This window comes from Neurospora tetraspora, assembly GCF_033439725.1.
Source record: "Neurospora tetraspora strain CBS 560.94 chromosome Unknown B0H65scaffold_2, whole genome shotgun sequence".
Lineage (NCBI taxonomy): Eukaryota > Fungi > Ascomycota > Sordariomycetes > Sordariales > Sordariaceae > Neurospora > Neurospora tetraspora.
This window is the reverse complement of record NW_026944384.1, coordinates 757,116-781,491: the sequence shown is the minus strand read 5'-3', so window position 1 is coordinate 781,491 and position 24,376 is coordinate 757,116. Positions and strand designations below refer to the sequence as shown.

General features: G+C 52.7%; 6 protein-coding genes across 6 annotated transcripts; 4 read left to right on the top strand and 2 right to left on the bottom strand.

Moving 5' to 3' along the window:
• Window positions 1-1,163: 1,163 nt before the first annotated feature.
• On the bottom strand, window positions 1,164-2,629 carry B0H65DRAFT_91364 (uncharacterized protein). Its single transcript, XM_062831560.1, has 3 exons — window positions 2,039-2,629; window positions 1,716-1,951; window positions 1,164-1,639 (listed from the first exon to the last, which is right to left on the bottom strand). Exons 1-3 carry the CDS (start codon window positions 2,354-2,356, stop codon window positions 1,258-1,260), a joined length of 936 nt encoding a protein of 311 aa, XP_062683850.1. The 5' UTR covers window positions 2,357-2,629; the 3' UTR covers window positions 1,164-1,257.
• Window positions 2,630-4,718: 2,089 nt separating this feature from the next.
• B0H65DRAFT_567176 (uncharacterized protein) lies at window positions 4,719-5,768 on the top strand (the record flags this gene model as incomplete). Its single annotated transcript, XM_062830357.1, has 2 exons — window positions 4,719-4,916; window positions 5,004-5,768. 2 exons carry the CDS (start codon window positions 4,719-4,721, stop codon window positions 5,397-5,399), a joined length of 594 nt encoding a protein of 197 aa, XP_062683849.1. The 3' UTR covers window positions 5,400-5,768.
• B0H65DRAFT_91309 (uncharacterized protein) lies at window positions 5,769-7,982 on the top strand. Its single transcript, XM_062831559.1, has one exon. It carries the CDS (start codon window positions 5,943-5,945, stop codon window positions 7,911-7,913), a length of 1,971 nt encoding a protein of 656 aa, XP_062683848.1. The 5' UTR covers window positions 5,769-5,942; the 3' UTR covers window positions 7,914-7,982.
• A 1,608-nt stretch (window positions 7,983-9,590) lies between these two features.
• Window positions 9,591-11,773, bottom strand: B0H65DRAFT_91266 (putative iron inhibited ABC transporter 2). The gene is made up of 2 exons (XM_062831558.1): window positions 11,041-11,773; window positions 9,591-10,981 (listed from the first exon to the last, which is right to left on the bottom strand). The coding sequence occupies exons 1-2, from the start codon at window positions 11,611-11,613 to the stop codon at window positions 9,653-9,655; spliced, it is 1,902 nt and encodes a 633-aa protein (XP_062683847.1). The 5' UTR covers window positions 11,614-11,773; the 3' UTR covers window positions 9,591-9,652.
• Window positions 11,774-12,265: 492 nt separating this feature from the next.
• On the top strand, window positions 12,266-12,825 carry B0H65DRAFT_455110 (uncharacterized protein). Its single transcript, XM_062826224.1, has one exon. It carries the CDS (start codon window positions 12,291-12,293, stop codon window positions 12,555-12,557), a length of 267 nt encoding a protein of 88 aa, XP_062683846.1. The 5' UTR covers window positions 12,266-12,290; the 3' UTR covers window positions 12,558-12,825.
• Window positions 12,826-17,106: 4,281 nt separating this feature from the next.
• On the top strand, window positions 17,107-24,071 carry B0H65DRAFT_567168 (putative DNA helicase ino-80; the record flags this gene model as incomplete). Its single annotated transcript, XM_062830356.1, has 4 exons — window positions 17,107-18,069; window positions 18,505-18,879; window positions 18,993-23,397; window positions 23,462-24,071. 4 exons carry the CDS (start codon window positions 17,107-17,109, stop codon window positions 23,662-23,664), a joined length of 5,946 nt encoding a protein of 1,981 aa, XP_062683845.1. The 3' UTR covers window positions 23,665-24,071.
• Window positions 24,072-24,376: the final 305 nt, after the last annotated feature.

The following is a 24,376-nucleotide window of genomic DNA, read 5'->3' as shown; positions in this document are numbered from 1 at the left end:
GCTCCAAAGTGGAACTCCACTCCAACCTCAACGTCAACCCCTCAACTCTATTCCGACGTCAGGACTAGTAAACTTTATTTTAACGTCCATTCGTCAAGCCATCATGTCCTCCCACCCCCTACCTTTGGTTCCAGTCTCAACCTAGGTTCTTGGGATCTATTTCGCCTCCGGGGAAGGAAGGGACATTGGTGGAAGGGAATCTAAGTGTCATGATTTGAACCATATACGTCCATCGTCAGCAAAGAGGTTTGAGCAGGTCTACAAATGTTTCGTGAGCGCGTAGAGACCATCCCGCAATTCACACAACAAGAAGCGAGGAGGTGGATGGCAGGCAGCCTTGGATACCTCTATACCTCTATGTAAGGTACAGGTATCTCTCAGTTGCTTGTCAGGCTCCAGCTCCAGTTCCAGTTCCAGCTCTACCTCCGGCTCGGCCACACAAAGCTCCATCCATTCAACAAGGCCAGTTTGGAGAGCCTGCCCTCTGCCCTCTGCCCCTGCATGAGGATATCCCAAAGGGGTGTGATTGAAGCCAGGCGGCCGGCCGGACCCAGTCAAGAGTTCAATGAACCTTTGCGGGAGCTACGCCGGGCGTTGTTGCCCTATAACACTCCAAACTTCAAGAGTTAAGGTATGTTTTCCGTCTTTGGGGGGCTTGGGTATTCATTGGAGGTAGTGTTACGATGATCATTCGAAGTCGGTTATCGGTTGTTGGATTGGATGTCTGTTAGGGGGTTGTCAGTGCACCGGTCAGACATTCGACGAGGAGGTTCAGAGCCTCCCTGGGGTAGGATTGGCTGTCCATCCCTCTGTCTTTCGGCTTCGTGATGAGCATAACCCGGCTAGCTGTGTTACCTGGGTTGTCAGCCTTCAAAGTTCGAGCGTGAAGCTTAGAGGGGAACGGTGGCAGGAAAGGGGGAGAAGGCTGGGGTTAGGCAATGGGGATGGAATGCGTTTCACTTTCTTTGAAGCAGAGTACTATAGGAGCTGTGGGAAAGGATACAGCAAATAGTGATGGCGTTTACTCCGCGTCGACTACCGTAGCCTTCGGCTACACGTTCTCCAATTGAGGCTATTTGCGATCCTTCATGTTGGGTTTGGAGTTCCCTTCCCAGACAAATCTCTCTGTTCTTGTTGTTTTCCTTTCATTGCTCGAACATCGTCTGTCATTACGGTCATCATTGTAGTATATCCAACTCTTGTCCTTCTCTGCGCTTCATGTCCATCATTCCATGACAATGCAGCCAATATCCTGCCTCATATACACGTTTCGGACTTCTGTGGAGGAAACACCGATGGCAGCACCGGTATCTCATACCGTATCTGATCCTCAGACTGCCTAGCTGCTATCGTAGTACTCGCCCCGACGGTCTGCTCCATGTCTTCAACACCCTTGTCGATTACAAATCCTCCGTCGGGCCTTTGTCCGACACTCGTGATCTCCTTGTCCTCCTTGGCGTAATGTTCGTACGACTTGTAGCGGAATGGTGGCTCGGGCTGTGTTGTAGGTAATCCCCCCTCAAGTGTTGCGGCTTCCCGATCGCCCAATGATAGGCCGGTCGTCTTGACAAACGGTCCTGGGTCGTGTCTGTCTAGCTTGTGGCAGAAGTAGTTGAAGAAGAGGAAGCAGTGGAGGAGCCTGTTGCGTACGGTTAGTTGTTTCTCAGGAAGGCCAGACCCAGTGAAGGCTGGAGGCTCAGGTAGCGTGGACTCACATCAGTAGAAGCAGCATCGCAACCTCCACAATGCCCTTTCCCAACGGCTCATCATACGCCGGCCCAAACGTTGCGATTCCAATGATCAAATTGACCAGCACAATTCCCGTGGTGGTAGCGATGCCCGCAAACAATATCCCATCCGCCCAGACATGATACACGGCTGGTATCCCGCTCGATTTTCGGACACAAATTGCGATGAACTCCGCTGTGTTCCAAGTGATGATAACGGGTGCCTTTCGCAAAACATCAGTTAGTATAACAGTCCTCTCCCACAGTACCGTCGAATGACTCGAGCGAGCGAGGAAGGAAGGCAAACCTACCACCACAAGCACAGCAATCATCCTCCCCGGAACTCCTCCCCGGTACAGTCGGCTTTCAACAAACACCGCCACGTTCAGACTCCACGCGATGATCGCAACAACCATCGAGATGGCGCGAATGATGATGGAGAAGATGAACCAGGTCCTGTGGCCTGATGATTCGCCGCCTCGCGCGCGGCGCCATTGTTTGATGTCCCGGCGGCAGGGCTCTTTGGCTAAGGGCGGGAGGGTGTCTAGCCAGGACTCGACGGCAGGGTTGGTTGGATGGTCGAAGACATAGGCGAGCGGCGGGTGCCGCAGGGGGTCGGCCCGCGGCATTAAGCCGTTGGTTTTGGATGGCAGGGCGGCGCAGCTGTCCGATGTTGTGGCTCAAGTTGTTGATGAAGACGGCGATGGAGGCGGCTTCAACTTGAGCATCTCGAGGATGAAGACGAGCCGATAGGGTGGCCGGTTTGGTTGGTCCTTCGAGACGGAGTGCCGATTATAATGGATGGCGCATCCAACTTTTATTTCGGAAGGACAAGAGATGAATAGCGGCGCAGAAAACTATCGCGGTGTTACTTGAAGATGTGTATCCGTTGCTATCGGTTCGTGTTGTGGTCCTTGGTGCCTCTCGGACCCCGGCGCTCCCAATCCTCAGTTCTTCCGGGCTCCTAGACGGTGATGATGCTTATTGGACAGCCAAGGTCGGACCTGTCGTTGAGAAGGTCTCGAACAAGATGTTTAGCTTCGAGCCATTGCGCCGCCGAGCATGGAAACCTGTAACATATAGGAAAAGAAGAAGTCAAAGGCCAGGCGCGAGTGTTGAAAACGCCGGTAGGTGTAAAACCAGGACGTTGGCAAGTCGCATAACGGCAGAGGAACATGTTCTGGAGAAGCAAGTCTTCCTGCCGTCGGTCAGTAAACTTCCAACACGAGAGAGCAAGCTTGTCGAGAAAGGTACTAGTGCTGTGCAAGCGTGGGAGCAAATGTGGAGAAGTCAAGGAATTAGACTCTAGGCACCGAAATTGGACCCCTGCTCCCCTGTAACGATGCTTGATACAGGGAGAGTCTGGAAGACGGGCATGCGAGACACGGCACCAACCTTCAGGGGAAGTGAGACGAGACTGTGAGAGTCTGGAATCCTGCCAACTTCTGATTGGGCGGCTCTCTTCCATGGGAGGCTCTCCTTTGAACCTTTCTTTAACTGGACTGGTCCGGTTGTTGGCTGTTGGCCGTTGGCTGTTTGTTGGTTGTCACTTCCGTCTCAAAGCGGCCGAAATGGACCAGGGCAACAGGCCCGGGCCGTCAAGCCCTATCGGGAGTTCGGGACTCGGTTGTCGGCACATGGTGATGGCGGTCTTCTTTGACTTGGCAGTCCTGACCAGTCTTGAGCAGTAACTGCTTAGACTTTCGCCCTGTCGATGCTTCCCTCGGCCCTCCTTCGTGGTTCCATTGCTTCCTCCCTTCGAAGATGAGAATCCGTCTGCCTCTGCAGTTAGCTCTTTCCACTTTTTCGTTGCGGACGGTACCTTAGTGTTTGACACTCACGACTGGGCCGCTCATGCCTCACATTACTGTCCCAGCCGGCAACTCCACTTATCGATGAATGAAAGGAGGCAAGCTCCCCGAATTGATTGATGTCGCTGGTCGGTCCCGAGTGTGGTTGGCGTCTCGGCCTTCCATCAAACTCGATCGATCCACGCCTGGTCCAGCACACTGCCACATCCAGCCAGATACAGCTCCAGATATATCCCTGTCTCAAGCTCAGAAAGAGCAATTCCGGCCCACGCCAGTCAATGAGAGAGAGGCACTTGTACCTTATCGATGGCCAATGCACCACCGTGCCTCCTCTCTTTCGGACCCATTTCCACGCGGATGAACGGCTCTTCAGTTTCTCAGGACATGTTGATTGTCATTGCTGTCTCAGATAGACAAATGCAAAGAGGATTTGAGAGCAGGCGACATTGTACGACAAACCACTGTCAATGGCTTGAAGTATTCGTTGTTTCGTACATTCTCGGAATTTGTGCACTGACCGATGTATTGTGCAATGTCTTGGCGGGTTCATTCAGTGGAGTCGACGCAGGCACAATCATTGATCCCTGACAGTTGGATGGACAGCTGCTAAAAGATAACCCCAAACTGAACGCCCGCTCTCCGCATGCATGTGATAGAGGGGAGGTGCGTACCTCGCTATAGGCTGGGTTACGTCACGCAAGGACATGCGCATTCCTGCTTGTCTTGGCGCCTTCCACGGCTTTTTCGGTTACACCCACCATCCCACCACCAGAACAGCTCGAGTCTCTGATTCGCGACTGTCTGGAAAGTGCTCGGTTGCATTGGGTTTTGCTCAGGTACAAATCGTCGGCCGTTTTCTGCCCTGTTTCTTCCTTGGTTACACTCCGATCGAACCACAATCTCCATCTCTTGGACTCTTCCACTTCCAGCCTTCGCTCTACACCACCATCCACCTCCCTCCAGTCTACAGACTCTTCATATCGACATTCTTCAACTGCTACCACCGTATCAACCATCCATTCCCATCACATATTTCGAAACACCTTCGTTTCCATTCATTTACAACCACACACACAGCCAGCCACAGGCACAACACCAGCCAGGCCCAGACACAGACGGCATCCGTCCACCTGTTAGACAGCATCGCGATCAACTCCTCGACTCTCCTCAAGCCGCAGACATGGCCAAGATCCAGCCGGCCCAAGACGAGTCCCTTCTGGGCACCGTCTTCTCTAACTTGATCCGCGCTCGCAACTTTGTGACCCGTCAAACTGCCGCTGTCGTCAACACCACCTGCCAATATGTCACCTCGCCCGAATACCGCAAGAGAAGCCACGACAACGTCAGACGCTTCCACAACGAACGTCCCCTTTTGACTGTGCGTTTCTGCCTCCCCCTTCCCGGGCTAACGCCAAGGTCCCTTGGTGGTCAAATGGGATCCAGCTAACAATTTCCCATCGTCTAGGTGTTCCTTGCGATCCAATTTGCTCTCGCTTCCATCCCCCTTCTGCTGTTCCTCGGATATGTCGCCTCCACCGTCCTCGTTGGCCTCGGCGGCGCCCTAGTCTTTTCACTCTTCTGGACGGGCATTGGCCTCTTCTTCTTCGGCTGCGCCCTCCTAGTTTCAGGCTCTATCGGCGTCTTCTTGTTCATCAGCTTCATTTTGTTCCAGCGCGCCGTCCAGCTGCTCAACGCATTGACCTCGACCCTTTCACAAGGCGCCCGACCTTCCCAGGAGCAAGAGGAGCGTGAACAGCCTCTTCCTAAGGCTGAAAAGATTCTCCGCATCGTGGATGTCAAGCAGGAGGACGGGCAGAATGGCACACAGGGGGAGAAGGTCAACAGCGACAAGGAGTTGTAGGAGCCTCTCCTTGGGCTCCGTGGAGGTGGCACGCTGCCTCCCGTGGTGCATGAAGATGCGGCCGCTGGTGAAAAAGAAGTCAAGGATATAAAAGAGTCCGAAATAGAAATAATACAAAAAGAGGTTGACGGTATTGAAGATTTGCACCAACCATCCCTTAACAACGAAAGCGACATTTCAGAGACTGCGCCCATCTCTCTGCCGATCTCGGCCCCAGATGTTTCTGAGGAAACGGAGGAGACCACTCATCTGCCACCTCCCAAGGATTCCATGGAGTCTCTTCCTTCGACAACCCTCGTGGACTCTCCTCCCCCGCCACCACCACTCCAACGGTCGTCGAGACCTGAAACTACCGGGGAAATGTACAGGTATATAAACGATGAATTATCCAGATTGCTCCTGGAACTGGAACGTGTCATAAACGATGAATGGTCCAGAATGCTCCTGGAAAGCGTCATTCTAACTGGCTTGATACTCCCCGGTGTCGGCAACAAACCACCCGACAAACTAGCGGCAATCAGAAACGAATAGGCCTCGCGCCTGATGAAAATTGACAAGAAATGGGTTGAAAATTTTGAATGGATTCGTGACAGAGTGTCTCGGGGCACATCCAACAAGCTACCTCTAAGCCATATCGTGAAGGCAGCAAAGGTAGAGGCCAACCCGCATGTATGGTGGACCATACCGCTTTTACAGCGCTACAGATCGCGACGCCTTTCCCCATTGGCTGTAGTGGCGCTCGCTTGCGCGGAGGACTTGATCAATGGCTTTTATGGTGTCCAAGGCCCCATCCCACTCTCGATTTCGTTCCCGCTTCTTTATACCGTGAGACCTACAAGACAAGACGGGGTTATGGAACAACTGGATTGTGTCAAGTATCTCGCCTCAGCATACAAAAAGGAATTTCACAGGCTTCACGATATATTCGATGCTGATGGTTCCAGTCCTCCGATGTTTACGAATATTGAGCATGTTAACACATACAGTGAGTTCAGGAAACTGAGGTCACTGGTCGCCGACTTGGAACATCTGATATATGGAGATGAGATGCCAAAACAACAGGACACGCATCGTCCCACGAAGGTTGCCAAAGTTGGTGATAATATGCCAAAGCACAATGGGCCAGCCTTCAGTACAAAAGACTGTATCCTATCCATCCTACAAATATTTCGTGAGCTTGAAGCTCAACACATTGCTTGGCGCAACATCACATTTCCAGAGTATGCGGCCATACCCAGAACGGACAATGAGGCTGTTTCAGATACGATCACACTAACTCCAAAAGATGGAGAAACTCTTACAACGGATCAGGTTCTGCAACTTCTTGACCATCGCAAAACAGGCCCGCTAAAGGATGAAGGCTTCGTTGTATGGCTCGGTAAATCAGATGATCTTCAAACCGATGGACACCAGTTCTTTTGGATGAGAAAGAAGAATAAAATTGCGCGCAAAAATGGACCACGAAGCCACGGGAAACGAGCCGAAGACCGGATGAGGGTGCGAGTACTCAAGGCTCAACTCGCAGGGTCCAGCTCTGGGAATGAAAGTGGGAAGGGCTTAGTCGCTGACACCAGTGCCAAGGACGAGACCATGGTCGAGACTGAGACAGAGAGGGTTGAGTTGAAGGACTTGAGAGAGCTGATCAAGCGTGACTTTTTGCGTTGGGTGACTCCAGCTTCTGCTTCCGCTTCCCAATCACAGGATAAGGGTTCGATTTCAGCTTCGAAGGAGCCAGTTCAACCTTCCAAAGAAGCTTCCGCTTCCCAATCACAGGATAAGGGCAAGAAGAAGGATGACGCCACCTCCAAGGTCCCGGAAAACCCCATACCAAAGCCATATCGTCATGTAGGCGATGCCTTTGCGGCCGTGCAGGCTGAGTTGAAGGGCAGCAAAGAGAATCAGCTTGGAACAGAAGAGTTGAGAATAGCCTGCAGTTCTCCACCAAAGGAAGAAGCAGGTGAAGGGTCAAGTGCCCTTGCTGGGCCTTCTCGGACTCAGAGTGAGAGGCCTGTTTTCGAAGATCAGGATGTATGGTGCGTGATTGACAGGCTGAGGTCGCTTGCGCAAGTAGATGGTATTGGGGAAGCCTTGAGGTTTGAAAGGGGCTTGCAAAAATGGGAGAAGGGTGACCCTGATTTGGTGATAACCGTTGCTACGGTCCTCGCTGCTTCACGGATGGAGCCGGGCTTCACTGTCTCTCCTGAGCTGATGGTTGCTGCGAGAAAAAGGGAGTTGGCTGCTGCGAGGAAGATTGCTGCTGCCGGTGGTGCTGCCGATGAGGATGTCGTCGGCGACGCTGGTGATGATCATGTTGGTGCAGAAGGTGTCGGTCCTGACTCTGTTGGTGGCCCCCCTGTTGCTGATACTGATACATCTCCTGGTGGTCGGGTCAATCCTGCTTCTTCAACTGCTGGGTCTTCTGGCAATCCCGCTAATTCTGAGAACATTGCAAGCCTCAGAGGTGGTGGCCTGGATGAACCTGATTTTTGGAACGCGCTGGAGGAGGATTCATAGGAGGATCAGGCCGTTACCCTGGAGCAGGACGAAGCAACAGGAACACTCCGCCGCGCAAAAGAAGTCCAGGATTATTGGGAAAACATCCGCCGGCAGTTGGAGATTGATGACGATGAGATATATGGCGCCGAGTCTGACTACGGCGATGAAGCCAGAGTCCGGAGAGAGGCTAGAGAAGCTGAGGATGATGAGTACCTCGACAGTTTGAGGAGGAATGGCTCTACTGCCTGCACCAAGGATACCTCACCTGTCAAAGACATTCGCAAAGATGCCATCGGCAAGAAATTCGATCGCCGGTTCATCAACAAGCCCGTCGTTCCCGTGCCGGTGCCTATGACCTCGACGAGCGCCCCCTTTGGTCCAGCTCAAACTGTTCAGGCCACGGCACAATCCACGGTCCCCCAGAATGGCTCTTCCTCGGCAGCGTATGGTTGTGTGATGTGATGTGTGGTAGTGCGGTTGGGAAGATGTTGAACGAAAGATGGAAAGGAAAAGAATGTGGAGGGAGGAGTCAAATTCATTCGTTTGTTCAGACTTTGTTTGTTAGCTTATAGCGGAATTGCTTATCTGACATAGCAGCGTTGTTGGTATATAGCATTATGAAGATAATGATTCCTATCACCCGTTCAAAAATCATGTCAATAATGTCAGTCCAATACTGGTTTGTCTGTTAGCTCGAGACCTCGGGTCAACTTCCCTAGGCCTTTTTACATTTAATTCGTTTCGTTCCTTGATCAAAGCGTGATCATACCTTGAATAGGTATACTATTTCCGAAATTCTCAATGATATTTTGAATCCTGTCAATGGCTTTCTGAACCGTACGTAGCTGTTCATTTTGTTCTTGTGACGGGAGCTTTGGGACAATTCGGGATAGATTTCGTCCAATATACTAGGAGTACCAAGCTAACAGTGGATTTGATGTGTCAAGTCCATGAAGTGTTGTTGTACAAACGTGAAGACAGTAAATAGCCGGGACGAAGGCCGGATGCCTTTAACTTATGGTTGGACATTAGCCGAAGGGCGGGTGTTTGTTCATCATGAGTAAGATGCCCTGCCCTGCCTTCGTCTGATCATGAACGGTCGTGATATTTAAGCAACAACGAACAAATCCGCGAGTAGAAGTGTACGACCAGCATGCAGTCAGTCGGTCTCAGTCATCCATCACGGGCAACCATGGGACCCGAATAAGTTCTACACCTCTGAGGAGAAGGGGCTTCTATTCTAAAAGTTGGGCGGCATCAGACATTCCCGAGAGCAGGTTCCAACAGAACAGAACACACAAGTTTAGAAACAATAACAAATCTATCAAATGCCGTACCCTAAAATACCTACTACCTGCTGAAGCTATAGTCTATGTACGGCAGGTACCTCATCCATGATCCATGATCCAGTAATAATCATTCAACACATCGCTTTTTGGATATCATCATCCTCATCATTCTCCAACCAACAACCAATAAAAAAACCACTTCGATCACAATTCTTTAACGCTGACGTTCATGTTCAAATCTCTTCGCTTTTGTGTTCATGCCCATATGAACAGAGAGTCATAGTCATAACCCAATCAACCTGCAACCACCTTTTTGTCCCCATGATCATCAAGTTTCCAGTCTAATAGTAGATAGAAAGAAGGAAAACAGGCGCCCCAGTAAATTAAAGAAGAACGCCGAAATTACATGAACAAACACCCTGACATCATCCCGCGCTTTTCCAGAGTCATTAATCAGCGACCATTCCTCTAGACAGCACCGGAGCTGATCATCTTCTTGCGCAGGTAGTTCTTGTAATCCGAGATGCTGCCATCCCACTGCTTGATGGTCTTGTTCTCGCACACGAGAATCTGCTTGGCAATCTTGTCCAAAAGTCTGTTTTTCATCATGTTAGCAACTGAGTTAATGGAAAAACAAAGTGGGAACAAAACTAACCTGAAATCGTGAGAAACGACAATAACACCACCGGTGAAAGCGTTGATGGCATCGGCAAGCGAGTCAATGGTGGGAATATCGAGACCGTTGGTAGGCTCGTCGAGCAAGAGCATGTTGGGGGACTCGATGGCGAGGAGGGCGAAGACGATACGGGACTTTTGGCCGTCGGAAAGGGTACCGATGAGCGAGGTCTGGGCCTCACCAGAGAGACCGTACTTGCCAAGCTGCTGGCGCCAGTACTGGTAGTCCTGGGACTTGTCGGGGTACTTGTCACGGACGAAGTCGAGAGCCGACTTGGTCAGGTCGAGCTGCTCAGCAGAGTGCTGAGAGTAGAGACCGAGCTTCAAGTGGGTGTGGCGCTGGACGACACCGTCGGTGGGCGAAAGCTTGCCGGTCATGAGACGGAGCAGGGTGGACTTGCCAACACCGTTGGGGCCGACGAGCGCGGTACGGGAGTCCATGTCGAAACCGAGATCGATGTGGCGGTACAGGTCGTCCTTGGGGTCGCCAGAGTACGAGAAGGTGACGTTGTCGAAGGACAGGACGGGAGGAGGGAGCTTCTCGACATCGGCGAAGCGGAAGGAGAAGACTCTGTCTTCCTTGACAGGCTGGATGAAGCCGTCGGCCTCCATCTTGTCGAGAATCTTCTGGCGAGACTTGGCCTGACGGACCAAGTTAGCGTAGGTACCAGCGCTAGCAATGAACTTCTTGATGTGGGCAATTTCGTCCTGCTGCTTCTGGTAGGCCTTCATCTGGTTGGTCTCCTGCTCGGCGCGGGTCTTGTGGTAAGTGTCGTAGTTACCACCATAGTAGATGAGGGTCTGGAGGCGCATGTCGATCATGCTTGTGCAGACACCGTTGAGGAAATCCTCAGAGTGAGAAACCAAGACGAGGGTACGGTCCCACTTCTTGAGGTATTCTTCCAGCCACACGCAGGCCTCGAGATCCAAATGGGCGGTAGGGTCGTCGAGAAGGAGGAGAGTGGGCTTGACGAAGAGGGCCTTGGCGAGGGCGACACGCATACGCCAACCACCGGACATGTCCTTGGTCTTCTTCTGGATGGTCTGCTTGTTGAAACCGAGACCGGTCAAAATGAGGGAAGCGCGGGTCTCGAAGGTGGAAGGATCCATCTTGTCAATGTGCTGTTACGGCAGAGTTAGTATTGTGAATGCGCCCTGTAATCATGGGACGGGATACATACATCGTAGAGGTCCTCGAGGAGGGGCGAGTCGGGGCCATCGTCCTCAAGAATCTTCTCGGCGACGCTCTCAAGGCGGGCCAGCTCGTTCTTGGCCTCGGTGACGACCCAGTCAAGGGCGCCGAGCTCGCTGGGAGGAGCACCCTCGTTGAGAAGGTAGATGTCGACGTGCTCGGGAATGGGGTACTCGCGGGCGGCGATGGCCTTGAGGAGCGTGGACTTGCCGCAACCGTTCTCACCCAGAAGACCGTACCTGCGGCCGAGGGTAAGCTCGAGGGTGGCATCCTTGATCAGGACGCGGCCGTGGAAGACGAGGGAGACGGAGGTGATCTTGACGTCCTTGGAGGCCTTGGTGGAGGCCAGGACACCGGTGGTGACACGATCCGAGAGACCGTGCTTGTCCATCTGCTGGGCAAGGCGCTTGACCTCGTCCATCTGCTCCGTCTTGGTAGCGGGCTCATCCTCGACGACGGGCTTGCCGAAAGCATCGAGCTCGACTTCCTTGACGGCCTTGCCCTTGTTGGCTTTGGCGGCCTTCTCGGCGAGGCGCTTCTGCTTGGAGGCGGAGGGCGGCATCTTGAGTGATGATTCTGTGGGTGGTTGGTTGGAGGTGTGGTAGAGGTGTTGGTGACGATGCACAAACACAAAGGGATACCTAAAAAAAAAAAAGAAGGTGTCGAAAGAATCTAGTTCTCTCTAAACAGAATCACCAAACAAATAGTGATGGGGAGGGAGTGGTGGGCGGATTGAAGAAAGAATCCGATTGAAAACACACACACTCTGGACAGACAAAAAACCGACCGTCGAGCACAAGGGGAAGTGGAAAAGAAGAAGAGTGCAAGACCTGAGACGGGAGGGGAGTCCAAGTCAAACGTTGGGTCGGTCGAAGGCAAAGAATGGGGTCCAGTACAGCGCTCTTGGCTTGCGATTTCCAGGGCAGAAAGGTGGGGGCGATCGCACTGTCACTGCCAAAACTTCAAAGCGGGCGGGCGACAGGACTCGAGCCTCCCTCCTTCACTGCCTCTGCCAGGCGGGCAAATGGTGGGGCTTTGAATTTTCACAAATTCTCTGATAACGATTTGCTGATACAGTACCACCGATAGCCAGCTGATAGCAGCCTTGGCAATTGGCGGTCAGGCCACAAGGCAGCAACGGCTGGCTTATCATCTGCTTATCGGTTGTCAGCGCTGCAGCGACCAACTGCATTCGATAACTTTTGGAATCTGTTTTTTGTTTGAGTGAAGAAAAGAACAATGACAAGAACGATTCACTTTGCCGCATTACTACTCCATTCACTCTCACCGTCTCCTTTATTCCACCCAATGCCACATTCATCTTGTTCATGCATACAATCAATCAAACACTTTTCCATCGGCGACCTGCACTTGTCGAGTCGCTACACGTGTTGGGCAGACGCAGTAGGGGCTCGTTCTCGGTTGACGTCACACTCCATCACCCACCGCTGCATTGGCCGAGTGGCCATTGCTTGCATCGCTTACCTCATCAAACCCCTGGGCTGACCGTTGACTTTTGGGTTCGTCGGCTCAGCAAGTACTTTCCACTTGGGTTCATCAAGCACAATCATCATGAAAAAGACTGAAAGAATTCAGCCATGATCATTCGAGTTCAGTGCGTTTTGTCACCGGCACTTTTGCGAATCACTCTTTGTCGATGAGACGCCGCCGTGGTTTTTGTGGTCAGGTATACAGTTCAATGCTGGTTTGATTGTTAGCGCGGTTCTTGAGACAGGGGTCTGCAAAAATACACAGAAAAACAACAGGATAACCACATTCGAAACAGAAAATTGGATAGAGTGTATGAAGTACCCAAAACGCATCTGGTTGATACCAGTTTCCTGCATGAAATTTGGTGGAATGGTGGTTGAGTTGCAAAGAGTGCGTAGTAAAGTCCCGCGCTAACAATCAAACCAGGGGTGAACTGTATGTTGACCTTCTGCAGGGTTAGGGTTGTTACAGGAAGTGAACGCTTATTCCAAGATGCAGAATTGGAGCTCAACTCCTCAAGAGCGGGATGCAACACTGGCACTTCTTTGCGAAATCTTCTAAACACATGAACGTCTTACCTCGTAAGCTCACCAAAAGAAATAAACACCTCGATAATTCAGCTAGACACCTGCCATTCATATTTTCTTCGGTGATATATCGAGACTTATAATGTACACACAGTTCCGGTCGGAAAGAGACCCACAATTCCCGCCCGGCTCCAAGTCCGGCGCGGCACCGCCCGTCCGGCCCCGCTTCCGTCCGGAATCCAACTCTCGAGCCAATCGACCCGACCTTGAACCAAGCTCTCCCTCTCCCATGTGTCGAATCCCTCGCTGTGGCCGCTGAATTTGAACCAGTCATTGTGTTAAAAAGCCGAGAAAGCTTACATTGACGACATGGACCGTTTAAGCCACTGAGCATCTTCCACATGCTGGACACTGGAGAAAGTGCCGTGGCATATGCCTCCTGAACATCAGCACTACAAGTACTCGTCAGGTCTACAAAACCGACCGTTTACTAGTCGGGAACTGACCACTGCCACTAGTCTGACGGCGAATTTGTAGCCCTGACGAGTAGACTTGTTCAGGTTTCGTGGTTGATGGGTGAGACTGACTGCCGGGTGATCGTCTTACTCTCGGATTCCCGCAAAATGATGCCGAAACAAGGAACGATGCTCTGTCTGTGCCTGGAGAGTTGAAAGACTGGATGTCATGCCTGATGGTCTTTTGCATGCGGATAGGCGTGTGGAAAGTCAAGCTCTCAGTCCGGGTCTTCGGCTCGATATAACTATCGTGGGAAGCTGTGAGTGTGTAATTCATTCCGAGAAATTTCAAAAAGCTGGCCTGGGAGGAAAACCTAGCAGTATATTTCATTCAAAACGTGCAATTTTAAAACAGAGGAAGGTTATGGCTTTCAACTCCGTGAGTGTCCTGGTGTACCTCGTTGAACGGTTCGAGGAGTTCGTTGCTTGTGTTAACGGATACGTATAGACGATACCGCCATTCGAATTGTTGGTCTCATTTCTTAAGCGTGAATGAAATATTGCTTCCTACAAGTGTCATGGAAATTGAGTTTGATAAAACGGCATTCATCCCGGTCAGGATTGCTCAAGCAAGGACTTTTTGCCTCGATGACTTCTTTCATTCTGGTTCTAGTTATGAAAAGCTGATCTGAGTACTCTTGTGTCAGGATACTTTCCATTCCATTCTGGGTTTCATCTTCTTGCTGTAAACCGTGATGCTGAGGGCCCTTCATCATTCTCTTCCATCGGCGTGGCTTGCATGTTTTGTTGTCTTGTCTTGTCTTGACTTGTCTTGTCCTCGGGTTGCCCTGCGCTGCAATGTGCAGATATCTAGAACCTGCCTTACGTGCCTTGCGCGTGCACTGCGTGCCTTGATTTGCACAACTTCAAGTCTGCTGTGATACTGGGCTGTTCCGTCGTGTTGGCGCCTCTCCGACTTGGAACTGTCAACCTCAAGACTCGGATCGATATGAAGTTGATGGTGTTGTCTACCTTCACCCAAATTGGTCAAGCCAAACCAGTCACAGTCTCTTCTACCTTACGTGCAATCGTCACAAATCCCGCGTGGTCTTTGTAGCAGCGAACTGAAACCTCTCGGGTCGACAGCATGGAACTTGATGAACCAATTTCAAGTTCTGTGATCTGGAACCTCAGTCCCGTCCTCGTGCTTGATCATTGCACCGAAGTGTTTCGGTTTGGGTCTGCACCGCTGCAGCGGCCGGCAATTCCCGGCAGGCAATATTTCCTTGCCTCTTGATTGGCTATTTCTGCATGGTACGTACAATTGCGCACGTACCAACACACTGCCAGCGCTGGCCAGCGCAAAAGAAGGCGGCCATTCTGATTTTCTGATTTCTGATTTCTGGCAGGGCGGGGGGCGAATGCGAGCCAGCCAACAAACGACAGGGTAGACGGTAGGCGGTCTGCACGACATTCGCGAAGTCACAACTGAAGTCTTTCGTTTCAGCGCAGAGGGAAGACTACAATTACGATCGCCACAAAGAAACAAAAGAACAAAAGGAATTGTCCAAACTTCATCGGAGAAGCAGGTGAATGTAGAAATTGTTAGTGCGAGGTTCAAAATCTCCAGTGGTCCTGATATCTGGAGTTTGAAGAACCTGGGGGCGGCCCCTTCGAAGTTCTTTTCTCCAGCTCACCGGCCGTGACAGGGACGGTACGTACCACCCGCCCAACCAACCGCCTGCCCCAGCCGGCCGTGTTCCGCCGCTCGCGCGTCCACCGACCGACCGTTCTTCGATCACGCCAAGGCTGGGGATTTCGAAGAAGGATGATAGAAAATTCTCTGACATTGAACTTCATTTACTGGATGCAAAAGATACACGATGTTCTAATGGCGATGGTTGTAGTGATGCACACACGAAGGTGTTGGGGTGATTTGGGATTGTTAGCTGTGCAATTGATGGCTGCCAAACGTAAATGTTTGGCATGTTGGTTGGGCGCCGGTCGTTGTTCTTCATGGCACTTTTGCAAATTTCACACAATGGAGGGTTCAGATGAGAAATCGTGCCTTGGCTTGGCGTTGTTGGCCTGACCCTACGACTGACCGGACACGACCCGAGCGTCCGGCAGCGTGGATTCTCGCCCGAGGTGAGGGTGAATATAAAGATATATCACAGATAGTAGCCTTGCCACGTGAAAGAGAATGAACTGCTCTCACGATACGGTATGTATTTACTCTTTCGTGGTGATCTTTCATCTCGTGATGGTTCGATTCAAGCCTCGGGCGGCAGAGAACAGGCGGACAGGCTAAGAACAGACGCGGGCCTGACAGGGCCCAAGTGGGTGGGTCTAGCGCGGAGGGCTGACGTCTTTTGCGGGAGCGCAGAGTTGCAGGGCACAGGGCACAGGGCAGGTGCGTGCAGCGGGTCGTGCAAGTCCCATGTATCTGACCAATTAGAGGTCTGAAACCGGATCTGCTGCAACGGGGCCCGGGAATGGGATGCATCCAATGTGGTGGACTGAGACCCACTGGGCCTCTCTCCAGTGATGGATCGCTCACCCTTTGCGAGAGGTGAGAGAGAAGGGAAACTGGAAGTCTGGAAGAGACTTGTGGTGACTGGGAGGAGCGAGAGTGTGAGGAAGAGTGCATTTTCACACGCGCGCACAACGCAGACCCAAAAAACAAGTAGATGTGGCCAACAGCCGAAATAGAACGGACCAGCCGGGCAACCATCGTCGTCAACAACTGATGGGGTTTGGAGCATCTTCGCATTGTCATCCACCATCACCAAGTACCTCCTCTTGCCATTCCGCGCTATCACCACACCTTCCAACACCATCGCCGTTGTCCGAGTCTCCATCGGCCATTCCTCCCCTTCCGTGCTGTGTCATCTCAACCACCTTGCAATTTGGCTTCGATCCAGACTCCCCCGTCATCCGACGATCCCACATCACCACCAATAACACAACCACCACCACCACAGACGTTACTTGCTGCCCATCAAGACCGTCAACATCTAGTAGTGTCTTCGCTGTCATTGCGACTTTTGGACGATCGCCTCCAGTCTTTCCCGTGACGACTACAGTTACTGCCTAGCGACAACTGCATCGCGACAGCTTGTTTCCCACAAGCTTCGAATAGCTTCTGCCCCTCCAGCTTGTCATCTCGAACCCAGCAGAGGTCGCCGCCATTCCATCCGACAAGTCGCGACAATCGATCGCTTATAGCAGCCAAACCACCACCACCATCCGACCGATCAGCCGCAACGGCAGAACCGATCAAAGTCACCGCGCAGTCAGTCATTGAATCCGATCCCGAGTCGACCGAATTCTAGACCGTCCGACAAAGTGCAGCGAAGTCGGCAAGCATCAAACATAGCTCTACAGATCCACTAGAGCATAACAGACACGCCGGCAATCGTCTCGTCCGATGGGATACCGATAATACGTAGAGATTTACAAGCAAGCTAGAGAAAAGAGAGACAGAAAGAAGAACAAGTCCTTGTTGTTTGGTACTATACGTTTGGACTGGAATATGAGGGGGACCGGTACACGGTAGACAACCACCAGACATCAGCCAGCATGGACCACTTCTCGACGGTGCTGCAGCGACCTCCTCATTTTGACGAGGATGGAACAGAAGGGGGAGGGGATGGAGGAAACGGCGCCGGTCCAGCACCACCACCACGCCGAGGTCTGCGCGACATTCTCAACCCAGTGAGCAGCAACAGCGCCGTACAATCCCAAGTACAAGCAGCGTCATCATCGCTCCATGGAATTGGAGGACCAGTGCCGCCGCCGCCCTCGACGAATTCCATGCGCGCGACGCACGGCTCGTCCTCGTTCAATTTGCGATCGCCAACGCAGCAACCATCGGAATACCGTCATCCACTTTCCTCCCTGGCCACTCCAGCACACGCTGCCAACAACGCGCTAGGTGCCGCCGGCAGTCTGAGTAGTCAACCGCCATCCACGGGTCCGCGCTCAATTCTCAACCCTCCAACAACAAGCCAACAACAACACCACCATCCAAATCCCTTTGTCGCAGCATCCGCACCCTCGCTGCCGCCGCCGCCGCCGTCCTCGTTGCAAGCTCCACCTGCCATTACAACAATCGCCGGCTTATCAGCTCCGGCCCCAGCATCGAGTTCGCTACCTCTATCAGCAGGAGCCATCGGAAACTCCATCACGGTCTCGTCGAGCTCGCGACCGCCAGCCCGAGCATCGCAACTGCACGCGCCGTCGGCCTACTATTCGCCGGCAGAATCGTTTCGCGATCGGGATTCGTCATTACGCGAAAAATCATCGACAGGCGGCAGCTTTTACGACCCAACCGCCGAGGCCAGCAACAGCATTGGCGGCCTGAGCCCACGAAAAGATCGAGATCGCGACCGCGACCATACAACAAGGGAATCACAGCGCGGGGTTTCGGGCTACTCTGACACGGGATCCTCCTCCCACCTTTCCACGGGCAGCTCCTGGCGAAACGCGACCCAGACTTTGCAAACGTCCCAGACTTCCGCTTCGGGCTCGGCCACGAACAAGGTAAGCCAACATTCACCGAATCAGCACCACCAGTCCACCACACTAGCAATCACCACCACAAACCTTTAACCTTTAACAACGGTCGAGTGGCCATGACAAACTTTCTTGTCCCAACACCACAACCCCGTCACGTCGTCCTTTATTCACCGCCCGCATTCCCATTCCTTTCCCTTCTTTCAACACCACCACTTAGGAACTCCTTCCCCTTATATCCATAATCACATCCACCCCTTACCTTGGCCGATGGGTGATGGTCCGAAAATAATAAGTGCACGCCGCCACCACAACAACCACCACCGATTAATACTACTCCTTCCGCTGCATCATCCCTTGCCTCCTGGCACACGACACACCAACACCAACAGCAAACCTTTGCTGGCTCTTTTGATTGTTCCACATCCACTGACCCAACCTTTGCACTTCTGCAATCATTAGACCCGCGATCCGTACAACTATTCCCAGTCGTCGGCCGATTATTACAACAGGAAAAAGGAAAACTACCCGGTCGATTATACATCGCCTCCATCGATTGCAGCTCCGTCCAATTTTACTATTGCGACGCGTAGTCCTGTTGCCGCTCTTTCACATCCAGCATCGGTTGCTGCACCAGCCAGTATTGGTACTGGAAGTGTTGGCAGTCTCGCCGGATCCATCAGCCCCAGGCTTTCACTCAGACCACCAAGCATGGCGTCTCCCACGATACGAAGCGCCGTCTTAGCTAATCCCACAAACGGCACAACTTCCACTGCACTACCGGCCCTAGGCAGGAACGAGTCGCCACCATCCAAGATGTCTTCCGCTACATCAACCGTAAGCTCTTTCGTCCTTCGCCCCCATGTACCAATTGGCAATGTCCATCCTCCCTCCCTTTGTTCTTTCCCCCTCTCCCACGTAACCGTCGCTAACAGCAATCTTGCTTCCAGAATACCGGCCGCGCCGCCGGTGTCATGTCTTTCTCCAACATCCTTTCGAGCTCCGAGCCCGTTTCCAGACCCCGTCCGACTTCACCCATCATGGATGACGACGATGACATCCCCATGAAGATCGAACGAGCCGACTCATCCGAGAAGTTTGTCAAGGAAAAGAAGGAGAGAAAACCGCGCCAGCCCAAGCAGCCACGCATCTCCGACATCAGGCACTCCGAGTCCACTCCCAAAGGCCGACGAGGGTCATCAAAGCAAGAAAGTCCCCTGCCCAACATTCGCATTCCGGCCAAGAGAATGGCCAACGGTGCCCCCAAGCAACAAAGGACGTTCTCCGCCGAAAACGAGGAGAAGATCAGGAAGGCGATGGATAGAATTGAGTCGCGAGAGCTTCCCGATGAGGACGACTTTCAGGAGGAGTTGCGCTTGTGGAGGGAACGACGCGAGGTTCTGAGGCAGGAGATGAACAATCGCGACCTTCGCCTGCGCCGACAGAGGAGAGCCGAGTACACAGAAACCGAGGCCCAAAAGCTCAAGTTGCATGCCGACTTTGGAAAGCGTCGATATGACGACTTGAACTACGACGATGCCTTGCAGGAGGTTCGGGAGCGCGAACTCTTTGCCGAGAAGGAGCGCAAGAAGGACATGCAGCGCAAGAGGCGGCGCGAGAAGTCCATGGCAACTACTATGGAAGCAAAGGCCGCCGCCTTGGCCAGGGCCTCTGCAGCGCAGGACGAAGCCGAAAGGCAAAAGTACATGCGCGAAGCTGAACGGGCCAACAAGAAGGTGCAGCAGACTCGACTCATTTTGCAGAAGGGTATCAAGGGACCCGCGCGGAACGTTGGCCCCGTCGAGCCCAACCTGGAAGGCGGTACTATGGCTACGTTCCAGGCTGAGAACATGGAGCCTGGCAAGACGAAGGGTAAGGGTCGTGCCGGCACGAGACCGAAGAAGTCTAAGGAGCAGAAGCAGGCTGAGAAGGACGCCGCCGAAGCTGCTCAAGCCGCTCTTGATGCTGGTCTTGAGTTGCCGCCCAAGGAAGAGACCAACAAGATCCGCATCAAGCTTACCAAGACTAAGGCGCCCAAGGAGGCTGATACGGACAAGGATAAGGAGAACAAGGAGCCTCAAGAGCCGAAGGAGCCCAAGGAGCCCAAGGAGAAGGTCGTGAAGGAGAAGGTTGTGGAGGAACCCAAGGACCCGTTGGAACTCAAGTTCCAGTCCAAGGGCTTCAACCAGATCTATGACCAGATTTGGCGCGATCTCGCCAGAAAGGACGTCAACAAGGTGTTCAGGCTGGCGATTGACTCGTACTCGACCAAATCATCCAACCTCAAGAAGACTGCCATCCTCGCGTCGAAAGAGGCCAAGAGATGGCAACTCCGTACCAACAAGGGCACCAAGGATCTGCAGGCTCGCGCCAAGCGTGTCATGCGTGACATGATGGGCTTCTGGAAGCGCAACGAGCGTGAAGAGCGTGATCTCCGGAAGGCAGCTGAGAAGCAAGAGCTGGAGAACGCTCGCAAGGAGGAGGCCGACCGCGAAGCTGCTCGCCAGAAGAGGAAGCTCAACTTCCTTATCTCGCAGACCGAGCTGTACTCCCATTTCATTGGCAAGAAGATCAAGACCAATGAAGTTGAGCGCAGCACAGATCACCCCGATGAGATCGCAGCTGAGAAGGATAAGATTCCGGAGAACGAGATGGATATCGACGTGCCTACTGGTCCCATTGGCGCCAAGGTCACCAACTTTGAGAATCTGGACTTTGACGCTGAAGATGAATCGACGTTGCGGGCCGCTGCTATGGCTAATGCGCAGAATGCCATTGCCGAGGCCCAGAAGAAAGCTAGGGAGTTCAACAAGGAAGAGTCCAAACTCGATGAAGATGGCGAAATGAACTTCCAGAACCCGACCATGATGGGTGACGTCGAGATTGAACAACCCAAGCTTCTCAACTGTCAGCTCAAGGAGTACCAGCTCAAGGGTCTCAACTGGCTGGTCAACCTGTACGAACAAGGCATCAACGGTATCCTGGCCGACGAAATGGGTCTAGGAAAGACGGTGCAGTCTATCTCCGTTATGGCCTACCTTGCCGAGAAGTACGATATCTGGGGACCTTTCCTGGTTGTTGCGCCTGCGTCTACCCTGCACAACTGGCAGCAGGAAATCACAAAGTTCGTTCCCCAGTTCAAAGTGCTCCCTTACTGGGGTACTGCGGGCGACCGTAAGGTGCTGCGCAAGTTCTGGGATCGCAAGCACACGACTTACAAGAAGGACGCCCCCTTCCATGTTATGATTACCTCGTACCAGCTTGTTGTCTCTGATGTTGCGTACTTCCAGAAGATGAAGTGGCAGTACATGATTCTTGATGAAGCCCAGGCTATCAAGAGCTCGCAAAGTTCGCGTTGGAAGTGCCTGTTGGGCTTCCACTGCCGTAACCGTCTCCTGTTGACGGGTACGCCTATCCAGAACAACATGCAGGAACTCTGGGCCCTGCTGCATTTCATCATGCCTTCACTGTTCGATTCTCACGACGAGTTCAGCGAATGGTTCTCCAAGGACATTGAATCTCATGCCCAGAGTAATACCAAGCTGAACGAAGACCAGCTGAAGCGTTTGCACATGATCCTCAAACCCTTCATGCTGCGTCGTGTCAAAAAGCACGTCCAAAAGGAACTTGGCGACAAGATCGAGTTGGACGTCTTCTGTGATCTCACGTACAGACAGCGTGCCATGTACGCGAACCTGCGCAACCAGATCAGCATCATGGATCTCATTGAGAAGGCGACACTGGGCGACGACGATTCTGCTAGTCTCATGAATCTCGTCATGCAGTTCCGTAAGGTGTGCAATCACCCTGACCTCTTTGAGCGTGCGGATACCGCTTCGCCGTACTCGTTCGGTTACTTTGCCGAGACGGCCTCGTTCATCCGTGAGGGTAATCAGGTTACTGTCGGTTACTCTACGCGCAGCTTGATTCAGTACGAGCTGCCTAGACTGCTCTGGCGCGACGGAGGACGGCTGTACAAGGCTGGTGAAGACAATCAGGTCGCCGGATGGCGGAACCAGTGGCTGAACGAGAAGTTCAACATCTGGACTCCGGAGCACATTCGTGAGAGCCTGGCTGGCACTGATAACTTCTCTTGGCTGCGCTTTGCCGATACGAGCTACGAGGAGGCCTACCGCGCCAGTCACAAGGATCTCTTTGCTCGAGCTGTTGAGATGTCCACCAAGAAGAACCGTCTTGCGGAGATCAAGATCGCTTATGATGAGCCTGAGGACTTGAACTTTTCTCCGGCGCATGCCCTCTTCCAGATTAGGCAACGCGAGGATCTGAAGCCTTTGGCTGATATCACTGAGCAAGGCGTTCTGAGCAGCTTGATGAACGTCTCGCGGAGTGCATTCTCTGAGACTGGCCTCGGTCGTCTCGAGCAGGCTGCTGCTCCAAGGACCTCCGCTCCCCCTATCGAGGTTGTCTGCGACAGCCGCAGCTCAGTCGTTGAGCGCGAGAACATCATGTTTAATGCGCCCATGCGCAAGGTCCTCTTTGGACCTACCCTAGCCGAGGAGAAGGCACTCGTCGTACAAAAGGTGCCGCCATCACGCTACCCTCCTCCAGCCTTGCTCCCTGCACCAGACAAGGAAAAGCAACGCTTCACCAACATCACCGTCCCCTCCATGCGCCGCTTCGTAACCGACTCGGGCAAGCTCGCTAAGCTGGACCAGCTCCTGCGCGAGCTCAAGGAGAACGGCCACCGCGTCCTCCTCTACTTCCAAATGACCCGCATGATCGACCTCATGGAGGAGTACCTTACCTACCGCAACTACAAGTACTGCCGTCTCGACGGTTCCACCAAGCTCGAAGACCGCCGCGACACCGTCTCCGACTTCCAGACCCGTCCCGAGATCTTCATCTTCCTGCTTTCTACTCGTGCCGGTGGTCTGGGCATCAACCTTACCTCTGCCGACACCGTCATCTTCTACGACTCGGACTGGAACCCGACCATCGATTCGCAAGCCATGGATCGCGCCCATCGTCTGGGCCAGACCAAGCAAGTCACTGTCTACCGCCTTATCACCAGGGGCACGATCGAGGAACGTATCCGCAAGCGCGCTATGCAGAAGGAGGAAGTCCAGCGCGTGGTTATCACGGGTGGCTCGTCGGCCGCTGGCGGAGGCGTCGATTTCTCTGGTCGTCGTGCGCCCGAGAACAGGAACCGCGATATCGCCATGTGGCTGGCGGATGACGAGCAGGCGGAGATGATTGAGAAGAGAGAGCGCGAGCTTCTCGAAAGTGGAGAGTTGGATAAGTTGCAGAAGAAGAGTAGGGGAGGAAACAAGAGGAAGAGGGGCGGAGCAGGAGGGGAGGGGAAGGAGGTTAGTTTGGATGAGATGTATCATGAGGGTGAGTTTTCCGTTTCTTTTTCCGGTACAGATGGTATGGATGTGGGGCTAACGATAACAAACAGGCGAGGGTAACTTTGATGATGGCGGGAATAACATCAAGGGCAGTGGGACCGCTACGCCTAATGGTGCTGCTGCTGCGGGAGAGGGAGGTGCAGATGCAAAGGGAGCAGTGGGAGCGGCGAAGAAGAGGAAGACGGGTGGAAGCAAGAAGGCTAAGACTACCAAGCAGAGGTTGGCTATTGCTGATGGGGAGATTGATATCTAGGTCGGTCTCCTCGTGTTTCCTCTCGCAAAATGATGCCTGAAGAATAACTAGGTACTGTATGCCTCCTCTTAGTCGGTCTATTAGGTAGAGGGCAGAGAGAGGTATGCAAACGGGCAGCGTTCGTTGAGTTGAAGAAATTGCTTTTGTACATTTTCTTACTGTATAACTAGAAGGTGGGAGGAAGGACTTTGAGCATTCCTTTACATGAGGTGCGTACTTGCAACGGTTAGGTCAAAAGGCAATGATGATGGTTGGTGTCCATGTCCATCCATGGACTCAACGGAAAGGCAGCAGCAGCAGGAGAAAGGCGTCCAACATGGATGGACTGGATGCTTAGAAAAGATGTATAGGTACAATTACAGGTAGACTACACAGTTCATAGGAAAGGAATAAGCATTGAGAAACAAGGGTGCAGACTTTGGAACAGGGGGGACCGAGGAGCTCCAAGGCTGGAGATATAAAGTTGGCTTGGTGTTAACTTGTGGTGGCTTTGTGGCCTCATGGTTGCTTGCTTGTAGATACATACCGTCTCATACCGACACCAAACCGGTAGTCTCATCAGGAAGCAAGCAACCCATGAAATGGGAAACCCAGGATTTTGTACAGCCTTCAATGTAGGTACTAAGGAAACCCCAAATCCCAAAGTCATATTCGTTTTACGACTCACAAGCCACGGCAGGTATATCCATCACACGCATGCGCGCGTCTATGA